We start from the raw sequence: 22,548 nt of genomic DNA on the forward strand, positions 1-22,548 counted from the left end.
CAGGTTTTTGTTATTATTTTTATTTGAATTGTTCTCGAGTATATATGCTCTATTCTTACCTCCAATTGAAGAGGTATATTAAATTTGGCTCGATGGTTTTGTACATTCGTATTTATGTGAATTTCCAGCCCCTTGTACCAACTGTTAGCGCAGAAGAAGGAGAATGGATTGTTAGCAAACCTTTTTCACCTGTATGCAAGCCCGGTGGTCATGGTGTGATATGGAAACTTGCCTATGATAAAGGAATTTTCACATGCTTCTACGACCATGGAAGAAAAGGAGCAACTGTTCGACAAGTCAGGTAAAGTGTAGACCTAATAACATTTTCTTCGAGACTCTCAAGTCTTCTACAATTAAGTAACAAAGGTGAATATGCAGCAATGTCGTGGCTGCCACAGATCTCACCCTCTTGGCATTGGCATATTAACTTAGAATTGGTAGACTTGTGAACTCATAATGATTAAATTCGTTGAGGCAGATGTGAATCCTAGTTCACATATGCGTGTATCTCAACCCCTACTCATAAGCACTTTAGATCTGAATGGTTAAACACAAGTTCAACCGTCTCATTACTTAATTCTTCTATGTTAATATCTCTTGTTATTAGAGCGATTGTAACTCAAAATAATTATATGTACTCGGAGAAATAAAGTATATAAAATTATATCTATTTTTTGCTGTTATTATTCCATGTTAATGTTAATTAATATGTATAGCAAATTATGACATTATTTCCAAACTTTTAACATCTATTCTTATTGTTTTTATATTATGGAATGCGTTTTTGTCAAATGGAAAAGTTGTGCGGTATGCTTCGATCCTTGATATAAAATTCAAATTATAGAACATGGGGTGCATCTTAATTACAGCTCAAATACTATTTATCTATCTTACATATCTTGATTAATCCAACAAGATCCAAATAAATAAAAAATACATAAATGGAAGAATAAAAAAAAAAAATTATATATATATAATAATAAAAACATAAACTGCATTGTTAAACTGCATGTTCATCCAATGTTTGATGAGTCATGTAAAAAACTTGTTTCCACATAAAAAACCTAAGGTTGCTTGGGCCAGCAACGACACTGTCGTTTCCGACCAGGCCCGGACTCAACTTCCCGTTCCTCTCCTTCTTCCACATTCTCGGCGCGTTCCTCCACGTCAGCACCGTCGAGATCTTTCTCGCGCTCTTCCTCGACCTCCATCAAGTCGTCGTCGATGTTGTCCGGTGCATCAAATTCGTCGCCGTAGCCGTACCGGTCGATATTGGGTGGATCATAGAAGCTGAGAGATTCGTCGAACTCAGGGTATTGCATGGTAGCAGAGACTCTCATTCTCGGTTTTCTTGAGGGGATTCCTTGGAATTCCATGCTGGGAAACATCGAATAAAGACTAAAGGCGAGAATCGTGATATGAGACTTGTGTAGTGTATTGCAGGTTATGCGACTCTATATATAGCCATGTGCTGTGATTTTGGCTTACGTGAAATATAAAAGGAAAGTCGGATTTGTTTATGGAAAGTAGAAATCAATCCTACTCCGATTTTTTTTGCTTCAAAAAGGAAACCAAATTTGTAGGCTTTAAATCTTATTACGCTGGATAATAATAAAGTAAAGCGGTCACTATGCATACTTTATTAGTTAATCAATTCTTTTAACGCAGATGGGCCGAGGAGGAGGAGAAGACGAGTCAGAGCAAGAGGAGTTCTTGTTCAAGATCACGCTTATCTTCATTAGTTCCATTTATCTATATTTTCAGTTCATTCTATTAATTGTGAAGCTGAATGTTTTTGTGATTATTGTGAATATTTGTTGCTGATACTGAGTCATATCTTATGAATCTTGTGATATTTTAAAAACACGAGAATATATAGAAGGTGCCTAAAATATCATCATTATTTTCGTGTCCATGTAATCTATGTTAATTGGTATTTTGTTTTTTTAATCGGTATATAGATTCGATTTAGTGTGCAGGTTTTGATCCCAAATCAAGGAAAAGAAAAAGATGATTATGAACAGAACGATTGCGTTACTTCCCGCAAAATACAAGATTGTGAATCTTTCTTTCAAAGGTATATTTCGTCCACCATGTGTTCGATGAAATAACTGAATAAAGAAATTTCAATCAGATCATAAAGATTGAAGCTTTAGGCGTAGGTAGATTGACCCATTTTTCCAAATTTTATATGTGTGTAGTTTTCAAGTGAGTGTTAATCTGTTTGATTTTTTGCGTACTAATGAAGGATTTGGAGGATATGAGAGACTGCTATGATAGCTTACTCTCTGCAGTCGCTGCGACTGAATAGCTCATATGATACATTTCTTTTCCAACTCATGAAATATCTTTTACCATCACGTTTTTTTTGTTGGTTATTTATGGGTTCTATTCATCAAAATCTTGCAGAGTACTCCGAGTTGTTACGTGAATTGGGTGCTTGTCTTGAGAAAATCGCGCTGAACGACGATGAAGACAGCGGTAATGTCACTCTTCATCATTGATATATCGTATTAATGTGGGTTGTGTGTTGTCTTCTTGTGGTTCAGTCAGAGTACATTTCATGCTCGGGAAAGTGCCATACAAAATCCCAAAGCTTGTCGTCGACTATGTAACTATTCTCGTGATTTTTTTTCTTCTAAATTCTTTCTGATTGGTTTTTCTGATAAGCTTAGTTAATATGCATTCTTAATTTTTTTTCCCATGGTTTCAGCGTTCCAATATTTCTCTGACGATCACAGTGCCTTCAAAGTTTCTTCTTAACGAACTTCACACATTCGAGGTCTTTGTCGTTTGTGTTGAATCAAACATCTTAATTTATCTTCTTTATGTTGTTTATGTACTCATTGTATAATGGTGTTCTGTTCCAGGAGATGAAGCGGCGATGTGATGAAAAAAGGTAGATAATCATGTATGGACAGTAATATGTCGATAGAAAATAATTGATTGAACGGTGCACGAGTACGTGAAAGTGAGGATGAGAGAAAAGGGGAGGCCTAGAAACGGGAATGAAGAGAGCTTTAGAGTTCAGCAATTGGAAATGGCTTGCGAAGAGTACGACGAAGCGGCGACACTTTCCATTTTCCGGCTAAAATCTCTGAAGCAAGGTCAGTTTTGAGGCCTTCTCACTCAGGCAGCAAGTCACCACGCTGCTGAAGTTTTTTTTTAATCATTGTAAAAAAGCTCGTCTTCATTTTTTAAGGAAGCCTGATCTTGAGCAGCTGCAACATGTTGTTTTATAGTTTGGTTTAAGGTTTTAGATAATTTTATATATACGACAAGTTTAGTCTAGCATCACCTCGTCAAATTCGGCTTTCAATGGCCCGACGCTCAATCGTGGGTATTTCTTTTCCTTTCCATAACTTGAATTTTTCTTTGGTCTATAACACCTCAAAATTTCAATTATCCTCTTCAGTTGTCAAAAATAGTTTCTCTTATTGTCATTGACGCATTGGAAACACGCTGAAAATAGTTTCATGGTGGCTGTGAATTCAAGACTCGATCTATACTCAGTGGATGAGATTGAATCTCTTCTTCTGGCTCAAGAAGCACACATTCGGAGTCGCAACAGGAGTGCTGATCTTACTCTGGATCAATTGTCTATAGACAATCCCATGGCCAATCTTACCTTCTCAGGGAGGCAAAGCTACAACAACAAGAGAAGAAGAAATCCAAGCCCAGGCCAATCAGTGAATCACAACAACTACAGCCAAGGACCATCAAGATTTGTCAACAACAACAACAACAACTTCAACAGGAATTCTCAAGCTCGAGGCCGGGGTAGAGAAGGATTCAAGAATCAAGGATCCAAGATAACTGTGTGGAAAGCTTGGTCACACAATAATGTAATGCTTTTACAGATTTGATCACAGCTTCACAGGACCAGCTCAACTGCAACCAAACAGAGCGCAAGGCAATCTGGCTGCAATCTCCTCTCCAACAGGACTTAAAGCTGACTCACACGATGAAGATCAGATGTATGCTATGATGGCTACACCTGACAATGGAGAAGCAATGTGGACAACTTGCAACTCGGGATCAGAATGGTACCCGGACTCAGGAGCTACAAACCATCTCACTGCAGATTCAAGCAACTTCAACAACAAATCAGAATTCTACGGCCAGGATCAAGTCCACATGGAAGATGGTAAGGGTTTGTGCATTTCTCATATTGGAAATTCATACTTTAACTCACCCTATGTTGCATCTAAAACACTGATCTTTAAAAACTCCTACATGTGCCTAAGATAACTAAAAATATATTATCAGTATCTCAGTTTGCCAAAGATAATCAAGTGTTCTTTGAATTTCACCCCTCATTTTGTGTTGTCAAGGATCTCACCAACAAAGCTACTTTAATGAAGGGGACTGTTAAGGCAGGGCTATACGTGTTTGACTCCTCTCAAATGACCCTTCCTGCCTCAGCTAGAAGACCACAAAGAGCCTCACATCAATGTCAAGTCTCACAGAACAAGTCTCAACTGTCACATGTATCATGTCTCTTATCCTCAACTACTAGTAGTAATGAGTCTAGTTCTAGAGATTTTTTGTTATGGCACAATAGACTAGGACATCTTTCTGAAACTGTTGTGAAGAAGGTCCTGAAGTCCTGTAATCTTGGTAAATTGCATAAATCTCCTTTTTCCAAATTCTAGTACCAAACACACTACTCCTCTTGAAATGATTTACTCGGATATTTGGGGACCCTCACCTATGCCTTCAAGTAGTGGGTACATATATTACATACATTTCATAGACAGGTTCTCTAGATACACCTGGGTTTACATGATCAAACAAAAATCTGAAGCTTTAGATACTTTCATCCTGTTCAAAACACAAGCAGAACTTCAACTTGGGCACAAAATCAAAACCCTACAAACTGACTGGGGTGGGGAATATAGAGCCTACACTAAGTACCTTAACTCACAAGGAATCCATCACCAACATCCTTGCCCACACATTCATGAACAGAATGGAAAGTTTGAAAGAAAACAAAATACATATTGTTGACTGTGGTTTAACCATTCTTGCCCAAGCCTCCATGCCCTTAAAATTCTGGGATGAAGCCTATAGGACTGCTGTGTATCTCATAAATAGACTGCCCACTGTAGTCTTGGATTTCAAAACACCTCTGTACACACTATACAACAAACATCCTGACTATTCAACCCTCAAAACCTTTGGCTGCTTATGCTTTCCCTATCTGAGACCTTATAATAAACATAAGCTAGACTTTAGATCCTCACCATGCACCTTTCTAGGCTACAGTCTAAAACACAAAGGATTCAAATGTCTAAGTGAAAAAGGAAGATTGTTTATTGCCAGAGATGTAATCTTCAATGAGAAATGCTTTCCTTTTGCAAAATCAAATGCCAATCCTATGTCTCAAACCAGTCAAACTAATCCATCTCTGCCATTAATAGGATTTCATCAGTTTCTCTTTGGCTCAGTTACGGCGATGTTAGATGGAGAACATGAGGGGAGTTAATCCTGGTACATTGTCGCAGCACCGACAACTTCGCTTTGAATAATACGACCCTCGAACAGCTTATAACCAAGCAAGGAAACGCAGTGTGAAACTCTGCGTGCTACTCATATCCAATCCTGCAAATCCAGTCGGTAATATATTTTCCCGAGAAACTCTGTTCAGCGTTCTAGAGTTTGCCCAGGAGAAGAAAATTCAAGTAATCTGCGGCGAGATATTAGCGGGTTCCGTACACAGGGGCAAGGATCTCACGAGCATCGCCGAAGTAATCGAGACAGAGAGTTTCGACAAGAACAGGGCTCACAATGTGTACGGGCTCTCGAAAGACCTGTCCATTCCGGGATTCAAAGTCGGCGTAATTTATTCATACACCGAGGGTGTTTTGGAGGCAGCGAAAAAGCTGACCAGATTCTGTTTCGTTTCGGGTCCGCTTCAGAGGCTTATGATCTCGGTGCTCTCGGGCACGAGATTCATTGACGAGTACTTGGAGATCACCAAGAAGAGGTTGAGATCAATGTGACTCCTGGCTCGGCTTGCCACAGCATAGAGCCCGGTTGGTTCAGTTGTTGCTTCGCTATGATGAACCGAGATGTTATTCCTCTCATGTTGGATCGTGTCAGAAGAGTTGCGAAAACCAGTCAGCCGCGCAGTTGAAGATCGGAATAACGTTTCTTAGACTATACATGTTTTTTACGAATTAGCATTTTGCAAGTTCTGTCTCATTCCAGCTTTTTGATACTTTTGTTTATAAAAGTTTTTATTTTTTGGAAGTGTTTTTTTTTTTTTTTTTTTTTTTTTATTGTTCAGTCCTGTCATGCTTACTCGACTTGGAAGAAAAGAAATGTACCAAAAGAACAAAAGATTTGAATTTTGATTTCACTATTTCACACCCTCTTCAAAACTAGAAAATAGATTAACATTTTCTATATTAATGGACACACGTCCTTGTAAAAGTAGAAGGAAAAACAGACTTGTTTAGCAATCATTCCAAAGAACTTTAGTTTATTTCAATGTAGCCCCACTTGCAAGGAACAATTCAATTTGATGCTTCTGTTTATGCCACGCCAGTTTTAACGCAGCAATTGCTTTAGATTACCACCGTTTCCAAAGCCGCAGCAACCTAAAACTCCGGACTTGCTCAATTCCTGCCATGATCATCCAGGCAAGTGTTAATACTCACCTAATATCGTTAATTTTTTTATCATCCCGATTTCATTACTTATGTCATAAGCAACCGAATATTGAACTTCACTGATTTATTGTTTCAGGTAATAAAATGAAGCAGAAGTAGAATCAATAAGTTATTAATTAGTACCATCGAGAAATTGTATGCTGTGATGCAATTGCCCTTTCTCCGGCAACGTCTCTGTCAGTTCATCATGATGAGCTCTCCCAGAGTCGACAGCCTCCTTGGCGCGACGCTCCCGTTGCTCTCGAGATCGATTTTCCGATATCAGAACTCAGCGGCGATTTATGCAGATCATCGTCGTCCTAGCACCCAATGGCTTTCCCGAGAAACCCGGAATTCGGCGGAAGCAAAGGGAATAGGCATTCCAGTAAAGACAACCGAATGCCCGGTCAAATACCTGCTCGTATTACCGCTCCCGGTTTCCGATTCCAATTCCATATCTGCCGCGGAACAGCGGAAAATCTCCAGCGACGAGACTAGGAAGTTTCCGAGGAGCGAAAGGAACCGCCTTTTGTTTGGGGAGCCAAAATTGAAATCTCTGGATCTTCGTCGCCATCATCGTCAAGGTAGTCGATGTTTTCGTTGTCGAAATCTCCCAAAATGTACTTGTACATAACTAGGTCTTACGACGGCAATGGCTACCCGGGCTTTTCTTCTGATAGGAAAGGGACCAAAGCGATGAGCTTCACTGGTGGGACTCCTGAACCGAAGACGAAGATGAAGAAGAAAAATATAAAGGGTCTGGTTTCCAGTCTCTTTTGGGTATTCCAGGCCATGCTTCCCATAAGAATGTGCTTCCTGGCTGAATATTGGATGTTTGGATTGCTTCCATTTCTTTTACTTTGGACTTAATGCTGTCCTATTTTCTTGTATATAATGAAGAAGATAAGCTGGTATGACTTCATGAGTTTGTTTGTTTTAACTTCTCCACACATGATGTGATTAGGCTTACCTGCTCTCTGATCTCATATCTTTTTGGTAGTAATAAACAAAGTTACATGCTACGGAATCAAATCAAACATAACCAAAACTATTTTATTATTTGATTTGATTCGCTAGTTTTTCCACTCTCAAATGAGGGTATTTATATGTATATTTAGCTCCAAAATCTCAACGTAAAAGCTCAACGCTGGTCTAGACTAGACAGAAGTTTAACTTTTCCCAAGACAAGTGGCGCAGAAGATTAAAATAGAAAGAAAGTTGTTACAAAACCTTGACATGTTATTTACATCTTTTTCTCTTGATACATTTTTTTTTGTATAAAGCAAGATGACTAAACGCATTCTAAAGGTTTATTATTGGTGTGCTTTCATGTTGCTAATAACGTCTTCAAACACCCATGAACATTTCTGGCCTGTGATATGCAGATATCAGAAGGCAATCGAGATTTACGAAGAGATAGCTCGCCAATCACTGAACAATAACTTGCTGAAGTAAATGACACGGGGGTCTAGTTTTTGGTGGGCGGGTTCTCGTGTGAGTAGTCGGTACTTAGCACCAAATATGAAGTCAATAAATTTGGCCCTTTCCCGAAGGATAAATTAAGTGGTTCGATGGTGTGGCGAGCAATCGTGTCGACGGACATTTTACTTCGACATGGCTCGGCGGTGATGAGAACTTGTTGATTTGTGGGATGGAAATTGGATCCCGAGCATTGAGTCTACTCTCAACAGAGATAGGATGTTCATCAGTGGCTCAGTAAAGAAATTGTTCATCGAAGTAAGCAAAGTGCAACAGATATTTAAGCCCCATTTTGGAGAGAAAATTCTCCGAGTCAAGCCGAGACCGGAACCGAAGGAGGATACGTGGATTTGGACCAACTTTTTTCTGGATCCAACTTTTTTCTGGCATCCGGGAGTTCAAATTACTGGCAGTGAGTTTTTTTCGTTTCTTTAATCATTGTAACTAGATTGGTAAATATGCCTGATAGAACTGATTAGAAAACAGCTCTGTGACTCTGTTATGTTATTCTTCCTCTTTAAACGAAAAACTCAGACGCACAAGCACACAAGAACACAGCAGATTGTTTACAGGTTCGGTCAAAACGACCTACTCCCCGGAATTCCCCTCTCGGAATTCGGTGCACTATGATTAAACCCGTTACAAACACTCTCCCGGGTGATCTCACAATCCGAGACCTCCCAACCTAAGAACAGAGATGGAGAAGAAGATGAACTACCCAAGAATTGTTTCCCCAACTCTCTCGCTCAAACTCTAAATCAATTCTCTCTCTCTCTCTCTCTTTCTTTTCTTTGTGTCTGTGTGTCAATAAAGCCGTTAGCACAGTACATATAACAACCCAGCCTAACTAACTTAAGCCCAATACTAACTCAACCATTTATAAACCATGGTCAAGTTAGCTTACAGGTATACTAACTAACCTAAAACCGTGGTTAAGGCACAACTATTATCAACAAACTCCACCTTAGTTGTTCCTTGACCACCAATCACAGTGCATAGCTCCGAGAGGATCATCATTCAGCCTTCTATCTTCTTGCTTGAACACCAAGTAACTTCAAGCAGTGCTTGAACTTACTTAGTGGAAGAACCTTCGTCCCACAGTCTGCTGGATTGTCTTCAGTCCCAACCTTCTGTATATCCACCACTCCTTGTCCCACCTTTTCTCTGATGAAGTGGTACTTTATTTCAACATGTCTCGTTCGATCATGAAATACAGGATTTCTGCAGAGATGTATAGCACTCTGACTGTCTGAGAATATGGTTGTTTTTCCAATAAAGAATTTCAGCTCTCTGAGCATCCCTTGTAACCAAATCCCTTCTTTTACGGCTTCAGTAGCAACTACATATTCAGCCTCATCGGTTGAAAGAGTAACCACTGATTGCAGTTGAGATCTCCAGCTCACACAATTTTTGCCAACGAGGAAATAGTATGCTGACGTGGACCTTCTTGTGTCCTTGTCACCTGCATAATCTGAGTCCACAAAACCATGCAGGCTTACCCCTTCATTTGAATTACCACAGTACACTAAGCCAGTTCGAGTTGACCCTGCTATGTACTTCAATAATCCCATAATTGAAAACCGGTGGAACTTTCCTGGGTTAGCCATGTAACGACTGAGAGAGCTGATGGCAAAGGCCAAATCAGGACGCGTACAAGTCATAGCGTACATGACAGACCCAACCACATTCGAGTAAGGCTTGTCAGCCATAAACCGAACTCCTTCATCATCAGTTGGACTCTGAGACTTTGACAACTGCACATGGTTTCCAAGAGGTAAACTGTTGCATTTAGCACCTGCAACTCCAAACTTTTCAACCAGTTTTTCCAAGTAACCTTGCTGATTCATAAACAACTTTGATTCATTCCTGTTTCTTTCAATCCTCATCCCTAAGATCTCCCCTGCTGCACCAAGATCCTTCATGTCAAATTCTGACTTCAGCAAGTCCTTCATTTTGTTCACTCTGTGCCTTTCTTTACTGATGAGGAGCATATCATCCACATAAAGCAAGAGAAACTCTGAGTCTAAAGGACTTGACCCTCTGAAATACAGGCAGGGATCATAGAAACTCTTACAGAAGCCTTGTGCAGTGATAAAGGTGTCAAAGCGAATGTACCACTGCCTAGGAGACTGTTTGAGTCCATATAGGGATTTCTTGAGAAGACACACCATGTCTTGTTCCTCTGATGCTCATACCCTTCAGGCTGCTCCATATAGATGACTTCATCTAAGTCTCCGTGAAGAAAAGCCGTCTTGACGTCCATCTTTTCAAGCTCAAAATCAAATTGAGTTACAAGAGATAGCATCACCCTTATAGTCTTATACTTGACCACAGGTGAGAATATCTCGTTGTAATCAATTCCTTCCTTTTGTGTGAACCCTTTTGCCACTAAGCAAGCCTTGTACCTTACTGGTTCACCATCCACAGCCCCTTCTTTCACCTTGAAGATCCACTTGCAATCAACAGTAGACTTGTCTTTAGGTCTCTTTACCACTTCCCAAGTCTGATTTTTGTGAAGTGACTCAATTTCTTCATTCATAGCAAGTCTCCATTGCTTGGACTCCTTGCACCTCACGGCTTGTGTGAAGGTTTCTGGTTCAGTCTTACTGATCTCTACTGCTGCCATGAAAGCATAGGCAAGAAGTTCAGTGTAAGCTGAAAACCCATATCTTTCAACAGGTTTGTGTTCCCTTCTTTCTCTATCTCTGACTAGCTGGTAACTTGAGGGAGTTTTGAGGCCACTTTCTTCTTCAAAGTCTTCATTCTTCTTTGGAGTCTGATGTGCACTGTATGTTTCTTCAGCATCACTTTCATGACTCGGTCGAGGAGTTTGTCTAGGCTCCACCGGATGAGCCACCTCATGCCTTTGAAGATTTGTAACTTCACTTGTTACAATACCTAAGAGGTTAGAGGAACTAGGCACAGAACTAGATACTATATCAGAATCATCAAGGCAAGGAAAAACATTTTCATTAAATATAACATCCCTGCTATTAATGACCTTAAAACCTCTTTCACCCTTAACCCACAGTCTATAGCCTTTAGTACCATCAGGATAGCCTAGAAAAACCAAAAATTCTTAAATGTGAAATATCAGGTATTTTACCAGACCACACCTCTTCAGGTGTTTTGAACTCAAGTGCACTGGATGGACTCCTATTGATGAGATAAGCAGCTGTCACAACAGCTTCACCCCAGAAGTTCTTAGGTAGCCTTGAGCTGAATAACATGCATCTTGACTTGTCTAGTAGAGTCCTGTTCATTCTTTCAGCCACTCCATTTTGCTGTGGAGTGTGTCTCACTGAGTGATGCCTTTGAATACCTGCTTCCTTGCAATAAGAGTCAAAAACCTCATTGCAAAACTCTAAACCATTGTCAGTCCTCAAGAATTTTATTATTTTATCAGACAAGTTTTCAACCAGAGTTTTCCAATTCTTAAATTTTTCAAAAGCATCATTTTTATTTTTCAGCAAAAAGACCCATACTTTCCTGGAAAAATCATCAATTAAGGAAAGAAAATACACGTTACCACCATGAGTAGGGTTCCTTTCAGGGCCCCACAAGTCCGAGTGGATGTACTCAAGGATACGTGTAGATGTGTGTTTTCCCACCTTGAACTTCAGACGGTGGTGTTTTCCCAGAACACAGTGTTCACAGAAGCCAACGCTGGAGATTTTATCCTTACCAAAGTATTGACTGTCTTTCAAAACTTGGAGGCCTTTGTCACTAATGTGTCCTAGTCTTCTGCGCCACATGATTGCTTTGAGATCTTTTGGTGAGTTGGTCACTGTTGCTGCTGAGCCAGAGATAGTTTTTCCAACAATTTAATATAGGCCATCAGTCTTGACTCCCTTAATGACTGTTATAGACCCCTTGGAGATTCTCATGACCCCCTTCTCAGTCTTGTTGCTATAGCCTAAATCATCAAGAACTCCCAGAGACACCAGATTCCTTGAGAGGCTAGGGACATATCTCACATCCTTGAGAACTCTGCAGCACCCATCAAACATCTTGAAGTTTACAGTGCCAATACCCTCCACTAGACAAGTGTCACTGTTTCCTAGCACAACTTTGCCTCCTTGGAGTCTCCTGAAATCTGTAAGATAATCTTTATTGTAAGTCATATGATAAGTACAACCAGAATCTAAGATCCAGTCACTTTTCTCCTTTTGATTTGGTATGACCAGGACTTCTCCACTGTCATATCCATCCCCATAGTTTGCTGAATCTTGTTGACTGGTGCTTGTGTTGGTCTTATCCTTCTCCTTCTTCAGCCATTTGTAGCAGTCTTTCTTTAGGTGTCCAGGTTTCTTGCAATAGAAGCAAGTTCTTGTCTCCTTCCCATCTGGATGACTTTTGAGGACTCTTGCTTCTAGACTTTCCTTTATTACTCTTATTTGGATTCTTGTTTTGACCCTTGTCCTGCCCATAATGTGCCTCTGCTCCAGATGAGGTTGCCTTCTCTGATTTTATCTTAAATTCCTTGGATCTCAGAGCAGATACAACCTCATCTAGGGTAATTTGTGCTCGACCATACTTGATAGCATATTTCACTTCCTTATAGGTGTCAGTCAAAGAATTAAGAATAATAATAGCCTGATTTTCATCACTCATTGATTCCTTTTCGCCAGAGTTAGCAAGTTCAATAGTGAGTTTTCGAAATTCATCAAGATTTTCATCTAAAGATTTGGAAGAGTTCATTTTGAAACCAAACAGCCTTTCTTTCAGAAAAATTTTGTTTGTTAAAGATTTTACTTGAAAAAGATCATCAAGTCTCTTCCAGATTTTAGCCGGTGTATCATCACTATCTATCTGGCGAATTATTGAATCTGAGAGATGAAATATCAGGGTACCTGTAGCTGTTTCAAGGATCTCGTTCTTCTGATCCTCAGTCGTCCCTTCTGGCCAGATTATCAGATCTTCGATCGCCTTGAGAAGACGTTGTTGTGCGATAAGAGCTTTGATTTTCCTCCGCCATATTCGATAGTCTCCAGAACCATCAAATTTGTCGATGTCGATTCTCATGTTGTTCGTCGGAGTTGAATTCGAGAACAACTGGATTTCACCACGGCTTCGACTCTGAATCGCCCCTGTATCTCCACCTTCCACAGATTCTTGGTCAAAGGCTTCTTTCTTGATCTGATCCGATGTTGACTCTTGTTCCGCCAGCTTGAAAAGACTTGTTTCACGAGGCGTGATTTGAGAGAAAACGCCGACGAGGCTCTGATACCACTGTTATGTTATTCTTCCTCTCTAAACGAAAAACTCAGACGCACAAGCACACAAGAACACAGCAGATTGTTTACGAGGTTCGGTCAAAACGACCTATTCCCCGGAATTCCCCTCTCGGAATTCGGTGCACTATGATTAAACCCGTTACAAACACTCTCCCTGGTGATCTCACAATCCGAGACCTCCCAACCTAAGAACAGAGATGGAGAAGAAGATGAACTACCCAAGAATTGTTTCCCCAACTCTCTCGCTCAAACTCTAAATCAGTTTCTCTCTCTCTCTTTCTTTTCTTTGTGTCTGTGTGTCAATAAAGCCGTTAGCACAGTACATATAACAACCCAGCCTAACTAACTTAAGCCTAATACTAAATCAACCATTTATAAACCATGGTCAAGTTAGCTTACACGTATACTAACTAACCTAAAACCGTGGTTAAGGCACAACTAATATCAACAGACTCTAATTTATTTGTTCTGTGGCAGGATATTGGTTCCGCAACGGACGAGGAAGACGTGGCAAGACTCACTGATATGGTCAAGGAGTTCGATAGCATGACCCCACTGGTATTTTTTGCTTATCATCACGGTTCTTCACTTGCGTGTTTCTTGTTCCTTAAGAAAACCCATAATTTACCGTTGTTTTGCTCGTGTAGGACTCGTGGAAGACCACCCTACTGCCGAGGGTAAATGAAAAACTCAAGGCCAAGGAATTAGAGGAGGACGATCTTACATAAATATGGTAAAAGAAAAAAACGAAAAAAAAAAAAAAACAAACTATTGTGTGGTTTTCGGGTTACAGTTGATCATTGCATTGAAATGAGCATTTGTGGTTGCAGTTTATATTCATTTGGATCATATCAGAGTGTTTGTGATTCATCTATTATTTTCGTGTTTATTTTTTTTTTCTTTTTCTTGCGTTTTACTGTGGTCCATAGAAGTGTTTTTTCCTCAACAATAATGTGTCAATTCCAAGATTTATTTTAAATTTGGAATTTTTAGCAAATCTGGGTTGGGGTTGGTGTTGTGTTGGAGTATTTAATCAACGACTCGTTTGATTGTTTTGTGTACCTAAAGCTATCAGATATTCTGTTGTTTAATTCATACTTCCCTATTTGATATCTTGGGTGAGAATACGACTGATTGGTTTTGCACCAAATAAAGAAGAAAAAAAAATGACAGCTAATTGGTGCTGGATTCTGTAGCTGCCTTAAAGAAAAGGGCAGAACAGTTAAACGACATGAGTTAAGAATATCCGTAAGAGAGGACAGCGATAATTATAACATTTTTATTTTTAATTAATGCCAATTTGAACACTTTATAATAGTTTAATAAATAAAGAGGAAACGTCATATGGAAACCGAGTGGGGAAGCAAAACAAAGGTGTTTGATATAAAAGGAAAGATAAGAAAAAAAAAAAATTTAGTCTTTGTTTCATTTTAAAATATCGAGTTTGTGTTGAAAATTTTGATGACGTTGAAAAAGCTTCGTATTTGTATGCCATCCAAACAAGAATTTGAATTGTTCTTGATGTGAAAAATAAAGATTGAATTGTTCAGAAAATAAAAACAGATGAATTATTAGACAATTGTTTATGAACTTTTAAAGATGTAAAAGTTAGATGTACTTCAAGAAAAATCGTTTGAAAATATTTGACTAAATTTAAGCTCAGTTAATCCAGATTGACCATTTACTTTTTACAGAAAATTAGCAAACAAATATTATGTGTTTAATTAACGTTAATAAGAAGGGTTTAAAATTGACCCAACGGTACTAATGTAAAGTAAATTGACCGTTTATGACTCCATCATCAACTTTTGCACATGGTTATTGGTTGCCAATGTAATGAATTAAGAAACATTGCTGGTATTTATTCTTTTCAACTACCAAAAACGACGAGATTCGGAATGTCGCTTTAATGTGAAGAGCAATACAGAACATAGGCTGTCTTTACAGACTCTGCGTTTCTCAAAACTCAACTTTTTGTCGTATAACTCACAGCCCAAGAAGAAGCCAGCGAGAGAGAGAGAGAGAGAGAGGGAGAGAAGATATTGATTGATAGTTGAATAACAAAATATCAAGGTCTCTTTAAGCTTCCCTTTGTTTCGGTATCACTGTAGGTATGGCTTTTCTTAACCTTTGACTCTATTTCTGCGTTTTAAGCTTTCGAATTTGATTGTTCTTGCCACGCCTCAATAGTTGCTTACGTTTATCTTACTTTTCCGTTGTACCAATTCGTATTGTATCAGATTTTTTTTTTTTTTTTTTTTTTTTTTTTTTTTTGTGGGAGAAAGATGTATTTAGGTTTTTCTTTTTCCACTTTATTATTCGTTTCTGTCCATTTGAAAGAAGAATGGTCTTCTAATTTTCAAGTGCTTAAGTAATTGTCGATCCATGTAATTGCAGAAGTATTTGAAAAATTAAGTAGCAATTTTATTTTAAAAATCCTCAACCTAGCTTCGTAACGAAGATCATAATTCAAATTTATGCGCAAAAAAAAAAATTAAATAAAAAAAAAATAAAAACTTTAATAATTATGTCGACGGTTTCTTTTCTTTCTGGAGGTTGCTCATTAACTGTTTAATTTATGAGAGTTGTATGTGTTTCAAACACTCACGTTTCAATATCAAATGTCAAATCCTAAATTTAATTTTCATGTTTCTTATTCTTTCAAGTAATTTTCAATATTATTTAACCTATAGACTTCTGTTTACTCTGTTTTTGTTAACACTTTTTTTCTTTCCAATTTTGATGGCTTTATTAGGATAGAGCAGAAGTGCATCTGAGTTGGGATGTACTGCTAGGCATTTCAACCTCATTGGACACATTGAGGAATAAAAACCAGTCCTTTGGACTTCAAATCTCAGCACATAGAAATGGGATTGACCGAAAACGGAATACCCAACGGAGAGATCGAGGTATCTGGCAGCAAAACCCCAGTCCCTCTCGACATCTCAACCTCCCAAAGAACGCTTCTAAAAGACGAAAAACCCCCGAGGAATTTCAAAAATGCCTCCGCCGCCAGTCCCGATAAAGCGAGATTCTTCAAGTTCGGGTCGGCATCGACGAGGTTCAAGAAGCTGGCCGAGGAGAGAGACGAGATGTCGCGCTCCGTGGCCTCCTCGGACGGACACGGCCTGAAAGACCGCCTGAGCGGCGTGTTCTCCCGGAAGATCGACTGGGCTTCTCTGGCGAAGATGAGCAAGGAGTGGATAAGAGACCCGATGAACATGGCCTTGTTTCTGTGGATCGTCGTCGTGGCGGTCTCCGGCGCGATCCTCTTCCTCGTCATGACCGGAATGCTCAACAAGGTTCTCCCGAGCAAGACCCAACGCAACGCCTGGTTCGAGGTCAACAACCAGATTCTCAACGCGCTCTTCACTCTCATGTGCCTCTATCAGCACCCGAAGCGATTCTACCACCTCGTCCTTCTCTGCCGGTGGGGCCCGAAGGACGTGTCGAAGCTCAGGGCGATCTACTGCAAGAACGGGACCTACAAGCCCCACGAGTGGGCCCACATGATGGTCGTGGTCCTTCTTCTCCACTTGAACTGCTTCGCTCAATACGCTCTCTGCGGCCTCAATATTGGGTACAAGAGATCCGAAAGACCGCCTCTCGGGGTCGGGGTTTGCATTTCCTTCGCGATCGCCGCTCCGGCGATCGCGGGCCTGTACCAGATCGTCAGCCCGCTCGGGAAGGACTACGACTCGGGCCCGGACGAGGAAGCCCAAGAGCACGAAGAAGAAGGGTCCGTGGATCGCCACCGGAGGCTGAAATCGTTCGAGCGGAGATATTCATTCGCGCCGAGCGATTCCTCGGTGGTACTCGTGACGAGACCCGAGTGGAGGGGAGGGATATTCGACTTCTGGGAGGATATCTCTCTCGCGTACCTCTCTCTCTTCTGCACGTTCTGCGTGTTCGGGTGGAATATGGAGAGGCTCGGGTTCGGGAACATGTACGTCCACATCGCGACTTTCGCCCTCTTCTGCGCGGCTCCGTTCTGGATATTCAGCCTCGCGGCGGTCAACATCGACGACGAGGTCGTCAGAGAGGCTCTCGTCGTCACGGGGCTCGTTCTCTGCGTTTTCGGGCTCCTCTACGGCGGGTTTTGGAGGATCCAAATGAGGAACCGGTTCGGGTTGCCAGCTTATACGTTCTGTTTCGGGAAACCCGCGTTGAGCGACTGTGCTCTGTGGCTTTGCTGTTGCTGGTGCTCTCTCGCTCAGGAGGTTCGGACCGGGAATTCTTACGATGTTTTGGAAGATAAGTTCTGCTTGAAAGAGGCCGATAAACTCGATGATGGGCTCCCGATCTCGTCTCTGCCGCGAGAAGATCGAGTGGTTCAGCCGAGGTCGGGACCGGGATCTCCGGAGGTAAATATGACCCCGCCTTCGCCGCCGTTGATACAGAGAGATACCACATAACCTAGAATCCATGTAAGATATATATATCTCTACCATGTATGTGTTTATATCTACTGCTGTGTGAAAACCTTGTCTGATTTTGGTCGTTTGTGAGGAATTTGCTGCTTTCATTGAAGCAAAGAAGATTCGTTTTGTGATATAAGCTTGGTTGTTAAAAGTCATACAGGAAGAGAGGACACTGAGTGTTTGATCGGTTTCAAAGCGGGTTATTTTGTTAGGATTAGAGCCCCTTATTCGACACAACCAGAAAAATGATATTTTGAGCGAATATTGAAGACTTGTAATGGTTCATTATCCACTTTGACGCTGTGCACGTTTCACTATCATAAAAGTAAACCAGAAAATCAAGTTTGATCACAATCCTCTCATGCACTTGTACAAAGAGAAACACAGAGCCTCAAAAGAATACGTATGAAATTAAGGGAATCTCGGCGTGAGGTCTTTCATAGCAGAAGCCACAAATTAGGCTCCAGTAAGCATTAAATTGGTGATTTTTTAGATACCTACTAATCTTTGTTCAACGTAATGTTATTAGATAATCCGACTTATTTACTTCCTTCAAACCAATACCTACTAATATTTGTTCAACTAAATGTGATTTTTTCCCATTGATATTAAGTCTGACTTATGGAAGAAGAAACTATGGAGTTTGAATATAAGGATACTTAATCATTGTATTTGTATCATTTTATTAAATATGGAGTTTGAATTCATATACATTTACCTTGATTGAAGACCAAAGCTCGCAAGAAAAGTGGATGACGTTTCATTTTTGGGGAAGAAAAGGGCTTATATACAACAAATGCAGAAGAAAATAATGAGGCAGAAATGTTGTAGAAATCTCGGGTTTTTAGGAAGAAGACATGGTTTGCATTAATGTTTGGATAAAATAAAAAGCCCAATAGCTTCTGCTGAGAGTTAGGTTAATGGCAGAAATGAAAATTTATTATATATGAAAAAAAGTCATTTCACTGCATGCATAATAGTAATTTGTCTTTGAGTAAATAGTTCCAACTACTTTCTTTTTATATATAACAATCGCCCGCGTGATGTCGCGAGATGATATGTCGCGGCTGAGATGAGATGATTATATATATTTATAATGATAAATTATGTACATATTATTGATTTTTGTCATAATAAATAATACATAATCTCTTCATTATCAAAATACACCGTTTGATACTACCAACAAACCTAATAGATTTATATATAGGCTGGAGGGGGGCGAGTGGGGCAATCGACTCAGGCCCCCTCCAGACACAGGCTCGTTATTTGGCTAAGTCCATATGTTTCTTTGAGCATATATTTGCTTTAGCAGAACTTTTTACCATGTTCACTTGAAATAAAACAATGAGTATTCTTACAAAGGGAGCCCACATGCTTTTTTTTTCTTTTTTAAAAGATCACAGATTTCTATTAAAAATATAAAACGAAAAAAGCATACAGACTTCTATTAAAAAAACATAAAGAAAAAACCCACATATTCGATATATTAATCGAAAAATGTAAAGAAGTATTATGTATTGCTTCTAGAATAAGACGAAATAAATCGTGTGACAATCTACGTAAAACACACAATTAGACATGCTACTACAAATAATAAAATAAAAAATATATATATAAAAAAATGTTTTTTCAACAAATAATAAAGAAGCATATTTTTTCAGTTTTAAGATTGACAAGCCTCGGTCGATATCTTTTTAAGCCTAATATTATATTTTCATATAAATTTTAGAGAGCATTGTAAATACTTATAATAAAGTTTAAATTTTTAATTTATGTTAATAAAAAAAACATTTTATGTGCAAGGAAAATATATAATAATGACATAATTAAATTTAGTTGTAGCAGAAATTGGTACTTAATTTTTTATTTTGAATTATTATAAATTGATATTTTCAATTTTTATATTAACAAAATATTTTTATACAAAAAGCATTTTTTATCGATTGCCCAAGGCCCCCGAAAAGGTCGAGACATCTCTGTATATATATGTATATATATATATATGTATATATATATATATGTATATATATATGTATATATATATATTTGGTAAACATAGTAGATGCATAATAATAGATATATTAATCAAACAGCTGAAGTGAACTATTCGTATTCATGTATAAGACGGAAATCATTTTTTTTTTTTTTTACTTTTGATAGTTAACTTGAAAATCTTTGAAATCATTAATAGAAATATATCATGGGATTATTCCTATTCTATGACTTGTACCAAGATTTTGGACCAAAATCTACTAAACCCAAATAAATCCTAAGTTATGACTACCTATTTTCACTAAATACAAAAATACCATTACTTTTAATAATATTTGATTTTCTTTCTTATTTAATTATTTGACTTTCTTTTCATTTTGGGTTCAGCTCTCTTCCACTCTCTCTTTTCGTTTTTCAGTTCGTCATCTTTGTTTTTTCAATTTGTCTTTTTAGTTTAGGGTTAGATTTTCATGAAAAAAATTTGATCCTATTCAAAGTGTTTAAGTCGTTGAATTTCTGTGGTTTTTTAAGTTAAAAAACAATTATCGGGATTCTGGAAAATTTTGAATAGTTTCTGAAAATTTATGGATTTTCGTTGAAGATTTATTGACATTGATGTCAATAAATATGCATTTTTATTGACATTAATGTAAATAAATCTTCAACGAAAACCCATACACTTTCATAAACTTTTCAAAATTATCCAGAATCAAATCTTCAACGAAAACCCATAAACGTTGAAGATTTATTGACATTAATGTCAATAAATATGCATTTTTATTGACATTAATGTCAATAAATCTTCAACGTTTCTGGGTTTTCGTTGAAGACGTTGATTCTGGAAAATTCATTTGAAGATTTATTGACATTGATGTCAATAAATATGCATTTTTATTGACATCAACGTCAACAAATCTTCAACGAAAACCCAGAAATTTTCAGAAACTTTTCAAAATTATCCAGAATCCCGAGAATCGTTTTTTCTTTGTTTTTTAACTTTAAAAACCACAGAAATTCTACGCGGAATCCATGGCGGGCTGTTCCGGCGGACACTTCGAGGTCGCCGCCACCGGGATGGCCATGGGCTGCTCTCCGGCGGTCATGACCGTCGTTCCCAGGAGCTTCAGCGTCGGAGATTCCCAGGGCTGCTCTCCGGATTTTTGTAATGATGTTTGTTTTCATAATATAAACTAAATAATTGTTTTTGTTTTATTAATTAACTAATAAAAATAAACTAAATATGAAAGATAAATATGTAATTATTTATTTCATTAAGTCATAGTTTAGGATTTATTTGGGTTTAGTAGATTTTGGTCCAAAATCATGGTACAAGTCATAGAATAGGAATAATCCCATATATCATTTATCAATAATTATAATTATAGGCAATTGTTTTTTTTCTCTCCTTTCATATCTCTCTCTCTCTCTCTCTCATCAACTTTTCATATCCCAACAAGAAAAAAAATCAAAACCCAACAGAACTTCTCAATTCCCATGGCCCAGACCCATAGCCCTCAAACCATACCAAGAGACCAATGAGACTAACGTTTTGTTTTATGTCATTTATATTAAATGCCGATCCTCGTCATTATGCAATTAGTAATTTGAACCATTAGATGAAATGGTATCTACAGTGAAAATAGATAATGCTTTGAGGTTATAAACAAACACATATCACCAAAAATCATTCATTTTTCTGAGCAAAAAAAAAAAAAAAAAAATCATTCATTTTATACTTCATCTCTTTACCGGTCGTTCTATCTTTCTATGCTCTTTCTCTTCTTTGATGCTGAACAAAAATAATCAGGGAGATAGAAGGAGTTTCCTATTTTCGCCCATCAGATCTCCCTCTCCTTTAAGGTCATCATTTTTTTGGCCCTCTCTCTCTCTTTTGTAAAATGGGAATTTTCTCAATTTTTTTTTCACTAGCGGTTGTAAGATTTTGGTTTGTTAGGAGTGGCTGGGATTCGCAACTCGCGGGTCTTCTTCGCGTTCAAGGTCAGCTTTTTATTCCCCCTCTCTCCCGGCAAATAGGTTTCTTTTCTCTATTTTTTTTATATCTTTTGTGAATTAGGAGTGGTTGGGATTCTCTACTCCCACAACCGAAAAAATAAGATCAACTATATTAGTGGGTTTCGGTAGTTACTTGATTTCGATAAGAATGTTACATATCCGAGGGTGGGGTCCGATTATTAATTTTCTTCTTAGACCATCTCCAACCCACACTATTTTTGTGTGGGAAGTGACACATTTGGTGTAGGTTTTGCTCCAACCCACACCATATTTTACACCAAAATGGTGCAACGAATAGTTTATCACCATATTTGGTGCAACACTATTCATTATCACCATTTTGGTGCAACAAAATTATTAATTGCAAACTCATCCTCAAATAAAATATATTTATAATTTTGAACCTATTTAAATAATTTATGAAAATATAAAACATTAATTTAACACCAGTTACCTATCAAATAATATAAACACCAATATACTAAAAACCATAAAAGTACAATCTCAATAAAATGTAATGTATTTATGTAATCTTTATTCTATAAATGTTATCCAACTATGTTTATTTTTTTAGGGTAATTTTTTTATATATTCATTTTGTAGTATTAACATAATGCTTAATAATATTGTAAATTAATTTGATATGTTGACATAATAAATTAATAGAGGGGTTAATTTGCAATTGATATGAAGTAGTATGAAAAAGTATAAAAAGAGAATATTTTTTTTGATGTGGTATTTGGATTT

General features: G+C 38.3%; 1 protein-coding gene and 1 pseudogene across 1 annotated transcript; both read left to right on the plus strand.

Annotated features, from left to right (window-relative positions):
- Positions 1-5,465: 5,465 nt before the first annotated feature.
- Positions 5,466-6,005, plus strand: LOC149379720 (putative aminotransferase ACS12 pseudogene; annotated as a pseudogene).
- Positions 6,006-15,202: 9,197 nt separating this feature from the next.
- LOC149379721 (uncharacterized) lies at positions 15,203-18,085 on the plus strand. The gene is made up of 2 exons (XM_089603785.1): positions 15,203-15,483; positions 16,128-18,085. The coding sequence occupies exon 2, from the start codon at positions 16,240-16,242 to the stop codon at positions 17,785-17,787; it is 1,548 nt and encodes a 515-aa protein (XP_089459911.1). The 5' UTR covers positions 15,203-15,483; positions 16,128-16,239; the 3' UTR covers positions 17,788-18,085.
- The last annotated feature ends 4,463 nt before the right edge of the window (positions 18,086-22,548 follow it).

The sequence above is a fragment of the Urtica dioica genome, chromosome 12 (genome assembly GCF_054948205.1).
Source record: "Urtica dioica subsp. dioica isolate 48M chromosome 12, U.dioica_male_clone48M_v1_H2, whole genome shotgun sequence".
Classification (NCBI taxonomy): Eukaryota; Viridiplantae; Streptophyta; class Magnoliopsida; order Rosales; family Urticaceae; genus Urtica; species Urtica dioica.